Genomic DNA, 13,472 nt, shown 5'->3' with positions numbered 1-13,472 from the left:
GTAAGGATGGACTGGAGAGGGGAAAGTCGAGTGAGGGGAGGCCAATTAATAGAGAATTACAGTAGTCAAGGTGGGAGGGGATCAGGGCGACTGTGAGGGTCTTTGTTGTTTCCATGGTGAGAAAGGGGTGGATTCTAGAGATGTTCTTTAGGTATAAGTGGCACGAGCGGGCAAGAGATTGTATATGGGATGTGAAGGAGAGATCGGAGTCAAACGTAACACCCAGAGCGCGCGCCTACTGCCGGGGCATTATTATGGAGCCACCCATGGAAAGGTAGATGTCAGGTTTAGAGAGGTGAGTAGACGGTGTGAGTAGAAGAAGTTCAGTTTTGGAGAGGTTGAGTTTCAGATAGAGAGTGGACATGATATTGGAGACTGCGGACAGACAGTCACTGGCGTTCTGTAGTACAGCGGGGGTAAGGTCAGGGGATGATGTGTATAGTTGTGTGTCATCAGCATAAAGATGGTACTTAAAGCCAAATCTGCTAATGATCTGTCCAATTGGGGCTGTGTAGAGAGAGAAGAGAAGGGGGCCAAGGACTGAGCCCAGAGGGACCCCAACAGTGAGAAGAAGAAGAGATGAAGTGGAGCTGTAAACAAAACACTGAAGGAGTGATCAGAAGAGAACCAGGAGAGAGCAGTGTCCTTAATGCCTAGTGACTGGAGCCTAGAGAGTAGGAGAGGGTGGTCAACAGAGTCGAAAGCTGCAGAGAGGTCGAGAAGAATGAGCAGAGTGGTCACCGTCACATTTTGCTGTCAGAAGGTCATTGGTCACCTTGATGAGTGCAGTTTCTGTAGAATGTAGGGGGCGGAAGCCGGATTGTGAAGGGTCAAGGAGGGAGTGAGTGAAGAGGTAACCGGTTAAGGTACCTTCACACTAAGCGACGCTGCAGCGATAGACAACGATGCCGATCGCTGCAGCGTTGCTGTTTAGTCGTTGTGTGGTCGCTGGAGAGCTGTCACACAGACGGCTCTCCAGCGACCAACGATGCCGAAGTCCCCTGGTAACCAGGGTAAACATCGGGTTACTAAGCGCAGGGCAGCGCTTAGTAACCCGATGTTTACCCTGGTTACCATTGTAAAAGTAAAAAAAAAAACACATACATTCCGGTGCCCGGCGTCCGCTTCCCTGCACTCCTCCTGCATCCTGTGTCAGCGCCGAACATCTCCGGCATCTCCCACAGAGCAGAGCGGTGACGTCACCGCTCTGCTTTATGCCCGGCACTTACACAGGATGCAGGAGGAGTGCAGGAAAGCGGACGCCGGGCACCGGAATGTGAGTATGTGTTTTTTTTTTTAACTTTTACAATTGTAACCACGGTAAACATTGGGTTACTAAGCGCGGCCCTGCGCTTAGTAACCCGATGTTTACCCTGGTTACCAGTGAAGACATCGCTGGATCAGTGTCACACACACCGATTCAGCGATGTCAGCGGGAGATCCAGCGACGAAATAAAGTTCTGGACTTTCAGCATCGACCAGCGATCTCACAGCGGGATCCTGATCGCTGCTGCGTGTCAAACACAACGATATCGCTATCCAGGACGCTGCAACGTCACGGATCGCTATCGTTATCGTTGTAAAGTCGCTTAGTGTGATGGTACCTTAAGGCGGGAGTAGACCAGGCACTCCAAGAGATTAGAGATGGGAGATTGGAGACTGGTCGGTAGTTATTTGTGCAGGATGGGTCGAAAGAGGTTTTTTTTTAATAATGAAGTAATGATAGAGTGTTTGAAGGAGGAGGGGAAAATGCCTAAGGAGAGGAAGAGATTAAAGATTATAGTTAGGCAAGTTGTGACGACTGGAGAGAGACTGGAGGAGATGAGAGGGAATGGGGTCGGTAGTGCATGTAGTCGGAGGAGAAGAAGAGAGGAGCCTGGAAACTTCTTCTGTGATGGGATCAAATGTGGAGCGTGAGCCAGGGGAGATGCAGGGAGGGATTGGAGTCAGTGCACTTGGTGGCTGGGAGTGGATTTCCTGATGGATATTACCTATTTTCTCTATAAAGTGGGAGGCCAGGTCATCAGCACAGATGTCTGTGATAGGGGCCTGTGCTTTCAGACTGAGGAAGGAGTGAAAGGTGTCAAAAAGTTCTCTAAGGTTGTTAGATAGTGAGGTGAGCAGGGTGGTGTTTTAGGTCTGTTTGGCGAGGTGAAGGGCAAAATTATAGGTTCTTAAAGGGAACCTGTCACCCCGGTTTTTCACTCGGAGATAAAAATACCGCTACATAGGGCATGAGCTGTGCTTTACAAAAGTGTTTTTTTTCTACCCTGATTCCCCACCTAAGCTGCCGAAATTACTTACCAAAGTCGCCGTTTTCGCTTATCAATCATGCTGGTCTGGTCATAAGGGCGTGGTGACAAAGCTGTTTCTTCCCCCAGATCTTGCTTAGGTTTCCGTTGGTGGCGTAGTGGTTTGCGACTGCGCAGGTGACGAAAAACAGCGCGCTCTGCGCTATATCCCTGGTGATCGGTGGGGGCGGCCATCTTCCTGTGGCCGCGCGTGCGCAGTTGGAGCGCTCTGCTGCCCGGGGCTTCAGGAAAATGGCCATGGGATGCCGCTCGTGCGCAGATGGGGATCGCGGCGGCCATTTTCCTGAAGCAGAGTTTGCATCTCGACTTCAGGAAAATGGCCGCTGCGATCTCCATCTGCGCACGCGCGGCAGCCCGCGGCCATTTTCCTGAAGCCCCGGGCAGCAGAGCGCTCCAACTGCGCACGCGCGGCCACAGGAAGATGGCCGCCCCCACCGATCACCAGGGATATAGCGCAGAGCGCGCTGTTTTTCGTCACCTGCGCAGTCGCAAACCACTACGCCACCAACGGAAACCTAAGCAAGATCTGGGGGAAGAAACAGCTTTGTCACCACGCCCCTATGACCAGACCAGCAATATTGACAAGCGAAAATGGCGACTTTGGTAAGTAATTTCGGCAGCTTAGGTGGGGAATCAGGGTAGAAAAAAAACACTTTTGTAAAGCACAGCTCATGCCCTATATAGCGGTATTTTTATCTCCGAATGAAAAACCGGGGTGACAGGTTCCCTTTAACTTCATCCACTACAAATTTATGTTATCTGGCGTGTGAGTTTTCCTTCACAGGCGTTCAGCCCACCTAGAGCATCGCTGGAGAAATCGGGTTTGCGATATGAGCCAGGGCTATTTTACTCTGTGTTTGGAGGTTCTGAGGGTGAGGGGAGCTACTTGGTCCAGGGTGCTTCTTAGAGTGTTGTTGTAGTGGTGTACAGCCAGATCAGGACAGAAAAAAGAGGAGATTGGGGACAATGATGAGTGTAAGGAGTCTGTGAGTGAATGAGGGTTAATGGCATGTAGATTTCTGAATGTGTGGTAGGTAGGAGTGTGCTGGGGTGGGCAATGATTTGTGAGCGTGAAGGAGAGAATGTTGTGGTCAGAGAGGGGAAGCGGTGTGCTATCTAGGTAGGAGATTGAACAGAGCCGGACAAAGACCAGGTCCAGGGTGTTACCGTCTTTGTGTGTCTCAGAGGTTGAGAGCTGTGAGAGGCCTAGAGAAGTGGTTAAAGATGGAAGCTGGGATGCAGATGTGGAAGTGAGGCTGTTAATGGGGATGTTGATGTCTCCCAGGATAAGGGTTGGGAGTTCTGAGGACATGAAGTGTGGCAGCCAGGCAGAGAAGTGGTCAAGGAACTGGGTGGGCGAGCCTGGGGGACGATATACGACTGCTACTCTGAGGGAAAGGCGATGGAAGAGCCTGATGGTGTACTTTAAAAGAAGGAAATGAGAGTGATGGAACTGGGGGATGACCTGGAAAGTGCATTGTGTTGAGCATGCCGACTCCACCATCAAGTCTGTTTGTGGGTCTCGGGGACTGAGAAAAGTGTAAGCTGCCATGAGAAATAGCAGCAGGGGAGACAGTATCAGAATCCTGAATCCAGGTTTCAATGAGGGCCAACAGATTCAGAGAGTTGTTGAGAACGTAGTTGTGCAGGAAAGGAAGCTTATTGCATACAGACCGTGGATTCCAGAGTGCACAATTAAAAGAAGGAGATGAAGGAGTACAGCTAATGTTAGTAAGGTTTCAATGTGAGGTGGAGGAGGGGTTGAGGATGGCAGATAGTGGACCGGGGTTGGGGAAGATATCCCTTGAAATCAGTAGCAGTAGAAAGATAAAGAGCAAGTAGTTCTTGGAATTGTGACATGGTTTTTTGTGCAATGTGTTTGGGCAAGATGGGCTGAGGTTTTTATGAAGATGAGAAGTGCAATGGAGCTGTACATGGGAGAAGGAAGGAGAGAGGGGCTGATGTGGATGAGGGATGATGGAGAGGGGATGGGGCTGTGAATGTGGCTGGTAAGGGAACACAGGAGGATAGAAATAGAGCACATGGCTAAGAGGGAGTACATAGTGTGGATTACCTGACTGTTTCCCTGACTAACTGCCGTCAAATTAACTGCAGCATCTGGATACTTTGCTGCAGGGACGCGTGCATGCACCCCACACCCGTGCACCCCTTAAAATGCTACTAAATTTATAGGGCTGAGTAGAGGGTCAGGTGTGAGGGATTGTGTGAGCTTTTTTGGGATAAATTAGCAGCTGCTCAACACACCAGGGGGTGGAAAGATGATCAAAGACACTAGGCCTGGCTCCATCTCTGCTATAACACCTTCCACCAGATAACATCTACAGTGACCTAAAGATGGATATACAGCAGTGAGATGACACATTGTGACTGGTCTCATAACATTAAATGTTATTGCAGCAAAGCATTGTGGGAGTGCAGACCACCAGGGGGCTTCTCATCACTCCACTCGGTTTAAAGAAAGAAGAGATTGAAGCCTTCACCTTTTGTTTGGTCCCTTTTGCAAATTGCTTCTGTATTTCTTTCCACATTGTACAGTCATTCTGTAAAGGGAACCTGTCATCACTATTTTCATGTGTTAACTAAGTCTAGCGCCTTAATCAGCGCATTTGCTGCATTCCATACAGGTGTACATACCCCCTAACTCCCCCTGTATACCCCACAAAAACATTTAGAAACTATCCCACGATCTATGTAAATTCTCCCAATAGGCATCCCTGCTGAGGTGTCTATTCCTACTCCTTGTGGCTGATCATAGTTCTGCTGCTGGGCAAGAAAATCTTGCGCCTGCATACATTTCTCTGCCCTACCTACTGCAGACTGAGCCTAAGATATAAGTGTGCATGCGCCGTACTGCAGACTGAGCCTTAAATATAAGTGCACATGGGCCCTACTGCGGGCAGAGCCTAAAATATAAGTGCGCATGTGTCCTACTGCCAACAGAGCCTAAAACATAAGTGTGCATGCGCCCTACTACCAACAGCCTAAAACATAAGTGTGCATGCGCCCTACTGCCGACAGAGCCTAAAACATAAGTGCGCATGTGCCCTACTGCCGACAGAGCCTAAAACATAAGTGCGCATGCGCCCTACTGCCGACAGAGCCTAAAATATAAGTGTGCATGTGCCCTACTTTGGGCAGAAGCCGGGAGGAAGGATAGACGCCTCAGCATGGATGTCTATCAGACGGGCAGGATTAACATAGAGCGCCGGAGAGTTTCAAAAGTCTTTCTGCCGGTATCCAGGTTTAGTCAGGGGGTTATAAACCCCTTTAAGTGTTTGTGTGATGTGAATCGTTCTTCAGTTTTCTTCTTGTGTGACCTTGTATTCATCCCTCTAAGAATGATTCCACCATCACCTTCTGTGGTGTCCTGTAGAGTTCCAAATCTGTTTTCCTCCAGTTGGGCCCATGGTATCTTTGCTACTGTCATGAAGTCTGTAATCTGTGTTCCTCCAATTGGACCCATGGTATCTTGGCTACTGTCATGAAGTCTGTAATCTGTGTTCCTCCAGACAGAGCTATGGTTCCCTGGCTGCTGTTCTGTAGAGTCTCTCTGTAGGATAGAGGTCCCTTTTTATACCCACATCTGTCCTCCAATCCACAGGTCAGGGGGAAGGTGGGATGAGGTCAACTCTCATTGTTCGAGTATTCAATCAATCTGCATAGTTTGTCCATCATTGTTTGCAAGTCAACAAGCTGCATGGACTGATACAATCGGTAATCAACATATTAGCAATCATCGATTATTCAATTACCATGTGTCCCTGTCCTCCAAGGATGGCAGCACAATAAGCTGCAACAAACATCAATTCAATAGTCAATATTCAGGCTCATATGCACAATGGCCTATGTCTCTTGAGCTATTGGAGAATACATCGGGCATAATTAAGAATAAATGCTGTGTTGTCACAGCCGTGTTCTCATGTCTTTGGTGTCTCAGTTGGTCGTCCTCCACCAATCACCGTATAATGGCTCTTGCCTGTCTGCTCTTTGTGTCCCGTTCTGCATTATTAATCTGCGATATCTCTGCGATAATAACCTCCCACAAGTTATCTCTGGACAGAAACATAGTTGGCGCTTGTCATTATTCAGTTTGTCAAGTTTACGTTATGGAGCTGCAGCCATTTTCCATGGGTCCTTTGTGTGCAGTGTCTGACTGGGGGTCTGAGGGCTGACAGGTGGTATTGATTGCACAGGGTCCACGCTGCAATAGTTTATATACACATTGTACCTGTTTGTGCTCCAGCATTGAGCACATGAACATGAGACACAACGCAGTGTGTGAGGCTGCGTGCGCCTCTTAATGAATTTGGCCACTTTTTAGCTTCCATGGGCCCCAGAAGTGTCTGACAGTCAGGGGCCAGCTTATATTCGTCCTGTATTGTGTATCTGTAATGATGGAGCTGGTTTCTGCATCACGCTCCGTGGTTCGGGCAGCCAGAATCACCTGACCGGTTCCTTTTAACTGTTTTTCTTCTTTTTAATCATATAAAGGAACTGATCCATGCAGGCAGAATATTGTGCCTGTTCATACTAGTGTGCACAGGCTCCTGCTCCACCATACAGAACCACTGGTCGGCCCTTAGGGGCTTCTTAATGAGCCAGACCAGAGCCCTTTACTGTCTGCACAGTGACACCAGTCCCTGTGATGTTACTGAGCCTGGTGATCATTTCGGCCTGGATCAGAGCTAACTCCGATCTCGGCAGCAGTGCAGCTGTTTATTACAACAGCCCTACTCCCGCTGATCCCGTATACATAATGGCGGTGTCTGCACCATCACCTGCTGGGGACCCTGTAAGCATGTATGGTTTTTTTATTGCTATTTTCTTGCCACCATGAGCCAGAACCTTTAACCAGAAGGAAAGTTTCCACTTTTGTTTTATCTCCTCTCGTTCTGAGAGCCATCATTTTATTATTTTTCTGTCAAGCAAGTAAGATAAAATTGCACCAGTACAGCAGAGAAATGAGGGAGTGTGCGGGTGTGGATGCGGATTAGCTGATCAGCGCTGAGCAGATCTAAGGCATGAGAGGAAGGCGCCTCCCATCGCTAGTCAGTGCTGGCCAGGCCCACCGGAGGATTCTCCAGCTCCCCGATGGGCCAGTCCCAGCGTTTGTGTGTAAGCATTGGGTTTCTTACATGTAAGCAAGAGATGAGAACCTCTGGAAGATTCCTTGTCCCAGTGTAGTCACCAAGCCGTGCCGGGCTCTTTGCTTGGTGAGTCCATATCCTGTTGCAGATTTCAGCTTTTAGCAGAATCTTCAGATCTCAGACATTTTGGGAGAATGAAGTGTTCTGCTAGGGACATAGAGCAAGACCAAGCACCTAGAGAGGTCACACGCTGCAGTCTTCACAAACACTGGCAAATAATATAGCCAAAAAATACAGCGCCATCTGCTGAACACAGTAATAACGCAATAAGCCTGCAGCTGTTGTATCCAATAATAATAAAGTGCACTAACCACGGGATATAACAGTGCAGGAGCTGATATATCACTTCTGTACTGTAATAAGATGTGACTGATAAGAGGAGTGGCCGATATCGGTCACCTCATGGCTGATAGCAGGCTGATAACTGGCAGCAATAGATTGCATTCCTCAATCTCAATGATCTTCTCTTTTATACTGGGATTACACAGGCAGATCGTGGTAAATGTTGTGATTGAGCGATGTGTAATTGATCTGTAATAGACCATCCGTGCACACAGGCTGCCAATGTTCTCCGCAGCACATACTGGTTACAGAGGACAATGTGCTGCAGAGAAAAGTAATCTTTTGTGCTGTACAAAAGATAATTTTCTCCAATAATGAGCGCTTTTCTCCTTCATTGGGTGATGGGCGCCTGTTTACACGGAAAGAGAATGGTAATTTGAGTCATTAAGGATGCTTGTCCCAATAATTTGCAGTGTAAATGCAGCTGAACTCTCGGCCATCGGTGTCATTCAGCGCCTTCTTCATCTCATAATATATATCCTTCTATTAACCCTTGTCATTCTGATTTCCCAGGCTGCACTGCGGAGATTGGCGATTGCTTGTCCTGGAGGAATTGAAGACTCAGATCTGCAACAATTGGTGAAACCGCGACTTGTGGACTCATTTCTGCTGTGTTCTAATATGGAAGAAAGTTTTGTGTAGTGGAAGCTAAAAATATGTGCCCCCAATCCCCTTTATTATCAGGATGCAGTAATTATAAAGTGCCAGTCACAGCTCCAGGCACCCTGCGCAGAAGACCCCATGTCCTGCACAGAAGACCACGTGTCCTGCACAGAAAACCCCGCGTCCTGCTCAGAAGACCCAGTGTCCTGCCCAGAAGACCCCGCGTCCTGCCCAGAAGACCTCGCGTCCTGTCCAGAAAACCCTGCGTCCTGCACAGAAAACCCCGCGTCCTGCCCAGAAGACCCAGCGTCCTGCACAGAAGACCCCACGTCCTGCACAGAAGACCCCACGTCCTGCACAGAAGACCCCACGTCCTGCACAGAAGACCCAGCGTCCTGCCCAGAAGACCCTGAGTCCTGCCCAGAAGACCCTGCGTCCTGCCCAGAAGACCCTGCATCCTGCCCAGAAGACCCTGCGTCCTGCCCAGAAGACCCAGCGTCCTGCCCAGAAGACCCCGCGTCCTGCCCAGAAGACCTCGCGTCCTGCCCAGAAGACCTCACGTCCTGCACAGAAGACCCAGTGTCCTGCCGAGAATACCCCGCGTCCTGCCCAGAATACCCCGCGTCCTGCCCAGAATACCCCGCGTCCTGCCCAGAATACCCCGCGTCCTGCCCAGAAGACCCCGCGTCCTGCCCAGAAGACCCAGCGTCCTGCACAGAATACCCAGCGTCCTACACAGAAGAGCCCGCGTTCTGCAGGCTTGAGCCATCTCTATATTTTGAACATGTGGGTCTCGTCCAGCGCAGTAAACACCCCAGTAATCGGCATTTCCTACATTGACTTTTTTACAGCACATTTCCTCTTTTGTATCTGATATTTTGATGCATTTCTATACAGCATGAAATAATATATAAAAGACAAACTTTTATAATAAAAGTGAAACCAGAATAGAAAACGCAGAGTACGAGAGTTTATAACCCAATTACAGTGCGGCTATGATGAGCCCCTGTTCCCAGGCTGAGACGTGATTGGCTGTAGCTGAGGCTGCACTACTGAGACACGCAGTGCCAGCATGGAGGCATCCACACCAATGTGCACACAATCATGGATTCCTTATTATATTACATCTGTACATTCGGTCGACAAATCAAGAATCAGATAGGAAATAACACACAATGTAATGATCAGAAGTGATCCCAGCGATCAGCTGCGAGCTGTAGCTGAGCCTGGTAAGTGTTCAGTTTCCCTCCAGCGCCACCACAGGAGAAATGAAGCATTACACAGCTGTAAGATGCCCAAGTGAGGTAGTCGTGGGTGAGCTTCGGTCCCCACTCACTATGGCATCCTATAAACAAGGGGCGTCTCAGTCCTGGTGTGCTGCTGTGTATGTGATGCTTTCTACTTCTGGCCAGCAGACCTTTTCTGGGTCCAGGAATCCCTCTCCCAGAACTAGGGCAACAAACAGTCCAGGAGACACATGGGTAATAAAAAAACAAACTTTTACTGTGAGAATAGCAGTCTGTACAATATTTACAAGCAGGTTTAAAGGATACAAGTTGTCAGCTTTCCCACAGGTACCGGATAAACTTTAGCCCTGGTTCTTGAGATAGGTGGCATATCCCCCTCTCTGGCTTTCCTAGACCTAGGGGATCTTCCTCACCTCTAGCAGCATTTCTGGATTGCGATACCTTCCACCCCATGTAGTCTGAGTCCATCCTTTCGTCTAGCTTCACAAGCTGAGTGTAACTACCCTACCGGCATCACTGCATGGCCTCCCATTCCCCACCTGCCATACACTTACTCACTGCTCCAGGCCATGCTGTGAGTTCTGTCTGCTGCCGGCTCCATGTTGTGTACCTCATGTCTCCTGTCTGCTCTTTGTATACTTCCTGGCTGTGTGCATAGGGCGTCCCCGCTGGCACTTCTTGAGGTGGTGTGCACCTTCCTAAGGTGTCCCCAGCCAATTGCCATGAGACCTCAGGTACTTAAGACATCCCCACCCATAGGGTGGGGGCTGAGCAACGTACTCTGTCAGTCTGTACTTTGCTGCTGAGTTGCCAGGTCCAGTCCAGTCTCTGCCTTTTCTGGGGGCTGCATATCCAGACCTATTACTGTGCTTTGTATGTTTTGTTTCTGCTTCCCTGAGGGCTGCATACTCAGGCCCGTGTCCCTGCCCAGTATCTGTTCCCGTGTCCGTTCTTGTCTGTACTGTGTCCTACTCTTGTATCTTATCCTGTTCCTGTACCTGACCTGTGTCTACTTGTAACCTTGTATGTGACCTTCCCTACCCTGCTGGGTGTATCCTTGTGCTCTGCTTTCTGTGTTTACTTCTGCTCTGCTCGCCGCACCCTGTGGCTTTGCTCTGCTCTCGGTTCTGCTCCTTGCAGCTCCGTTCTGCCTTGGCTCCACTCTGCACCTGGCTCTGCTCACTTGCAGTTCCGTCTTGCTCTCGCTCTGTGATTCTGTCTTGCTCTTGCTCCATGCCATGCGGTTCTGCCTTGCTCCGCTCCTTGCGGTTTTGCATCGCTCTCATTCCGCATCTTGCGGGTCTTAGTCCTGCAGTCTGAACAGGTCCCTACCTATCTCCATAAACTACTCATACCTATCTATGTTCCTGTCTTACCCGTACCGGTTCCAGTCCTGTTAGCTGTGCCTGCTTGCCAGTGTCTCAGCCATGCCCGCTTGCCTGCCAGTGTCTCAGCCGTGCCTACCTGTCTGCCAGTGTCTCAGCCATGCCCGCCTGCCTGCCAGTGTCTCAGCCGTGCCCGCCTGCCTGTCAGTGTCCCGTCCCCCAGTGGGATCAGTAGCCACAGCCAGACTCAACCCTGAAGTGGCACCTGGTAGCTACCTGTCACACAAGCCTGACCTCACCACTAGAGGCTCCAGTGAACACCAAGGAAGCTGCTTAGTCAAGCCCCTTCCAGGGAAGTCTAGTTTGTGGCACAGTGGGCCACACACCCCGCACGCTCACGCCATCCAGTCTGGGCACAAGCGTTACACTTAGTGTGCCACTGGCCCCCGACATCCATCTCTAGGTTGCCCTTGGCCATTAGACGGAATCACATGGTAAGTATTTATGGCAATCTGCTGTCCCGAATATTGAGCTCACATCGTTCCTAGCAGCCCACCATTCTTGATGCATGTGCACTCCTGCCCTCGCGTTAACTGAAATGTCACTTACTGCCTCTGTCTCTAACACTTAATTCCCCCCTACCATCTGGGTTGGCCAGTACTGTTAACCCTGTCCCAGCTAACTGCAGCCACTTGGGGTATTCTATCTGTACCACATACAAGTACATAAAACACATTTAACCCTTGGAGATCTGGAAGCATACCTCCCAACTTTTGAAAAAGGCAAAGAGGGGCAAATTTAAGACCACACCCCTGACCACACCCATTTCACAACTAGTCACACCCATATCCGCGCCCCAACCACACCCATTTAGCACTGCTGATCACACTGTTTCATAAACAATAATTATAAGCAGAAAAAAATATGGCCATACAGTGCACATGACGCTCCATACTGTATAATGGCCACACATGATGCTCCACACTGTATAATGGCCACACATGATGCTCAGTACTGTATAATGGCCACACATGATGCTCCATACTGTATAATGGCCACACATGATGCTCAATACTGTATAATGGCCACTCATGATGCTCAATACTGTATAATGGCCACACTGATCCATACTGTATAATGGCCACACATGATGCTCCATACTGTATAATGGCCACACAGTGCTGCATACTGTATAATGGCCACACATGATGCTCAGAACTGTATAATGGCCACAGAAGATGCTCCATACTGTATAATGGCCATACATGATGCTCAATACTGTATGATGGCCACTCATGATGCTCAATACTGTATAATGGCCACACTGATTCATACTGTATAATGGCCACACATGATGCTCCATACTAAATAATGGCCACACAAGATGCTCCATACTGTATAATGGCCTCACATAGTGCTCCATACTGTATAATGGCCACACATGATGCTCAATACTGTATAATGGTCACACATGATGCTCCATACTGTATAATGGACACACTGATCCATACTGTATAATGGCCACACATGATTCTCAATAAAGGATCCATCTATATATATAATTGTCTAAGGGTTTTTCTGTCTGTCTGTCCTGGAAATCCCGCGTCTCTGATTGGTCGAGGCCGCCTGGGCCTCGACCAATCAGCGACGGGCACAGTATCGACGTAGAAATCCCGCGTCTCTGATTGGTCGAGGCCGCCAGGCCTCGACCAATCAGCGACGGGCACAGTATCGACGTAGATGTCATAATGGTTGCCATGGCGACGATGATGTCATAAAGGTTGCCTCGACCAATCAGCGACGGGCACAGTCTGCCGTGAATTCTGGAATCATCATTGTCCATATACTACGGGGACATGCATATTCTAGAATACCCGATGCGTTAGAATCGGGCCACAATCTAGTCTATATATATAATTGTCTAAGGGTTTTTCTGTCTGTCTGTCCTGGAAATCCCGCGTCTCTGATTGGTCGAGGCCGCCTGGGCCTCGACCAATCAGCGACGGGCACAGTATCGACGTAGATGTCATAATGGTTGCCATGGCGACGATGTCATAAAGGTTGCCTCGATCAATCAGCGACGGGCACAGTCTGCCGCGAATTCTGGAATCATCATTGTCCATATACTACGGGGACATGCATGCCACTAGATTGTGGCCCGATTCTAACGCATCGGGTATTCTAGAATATGCATGTCCCCGTAGTATATGGACAATGATGATTCCAGAATTCGCGGCAGACTGTGCCCGTCGCTGTTTGGTCGAGGCAACCTTTATGACATCATCGTCGCCATGGCAACCATTATGACATCTACGTCGATACTGTGCCCGTCGCTGATTGGTCGAGGCCTGGCGGCCTCGACCAATCAGAGACGCGGGATTTCTACGTCAATACTGTGCCCGTCGTTGATTGGTCGAGGCCCAGGCGGCCTCGACCAATCAGAGACGCGGGATTTCCAGGACAGACAGACAGAAA

General features: G+C 49.3%; 1 protein-coding gene across 3 annotated transcripts in view; it reads left to right on the top strand.

Moving 5' to 3' along the window:
* The window catches only part of INSC (INSC spindle orientation adaptor protein), a 421,594-nt gene extending 412,228 nt beyond the window's left edge, over positions 1-9,366 (top strand). For all 3 annotated transcript variants that reach the window (XM_077286597.1, XM_077286595.1, XM_077286596.1), the window contains one exon: positions 8,336-9,366. In XM_077286597.1, coding sequence (XP_077142712.1) covers positions 8,336-8,464 — 129 coding nt within the window. In that variant the 3' untranslated portion in view covers positions 8,465-9,366. The remainder of the gene's footprint in view (positions 1-8,335) is intronic.
* The last annotated feature ends 4,106 nt before the right edge of the window (positions 9,367-13,472 follow it).

The sequence above is a fragment of the Ranitomeya variabilis genome, chromosome 2 (genome assembly GCF_051348905.1).
Source record: "Ranitomeya variabilis isolate aRanVar5 chromosome 2, aRanVar5.hap1, whole genome shotgun sequence".
Classification (NCBI taxonomy): Eukaryota; Metazoa; Chordata; class Amphibia; order Anura; family Dendrobatidae; genus Ranitomeya; species Ranitomeya variabilis.
Note: the sequence above shows the minus strand (reverse complement) of the source record. Positions and strands in the feature narration are given on the sequence as shown.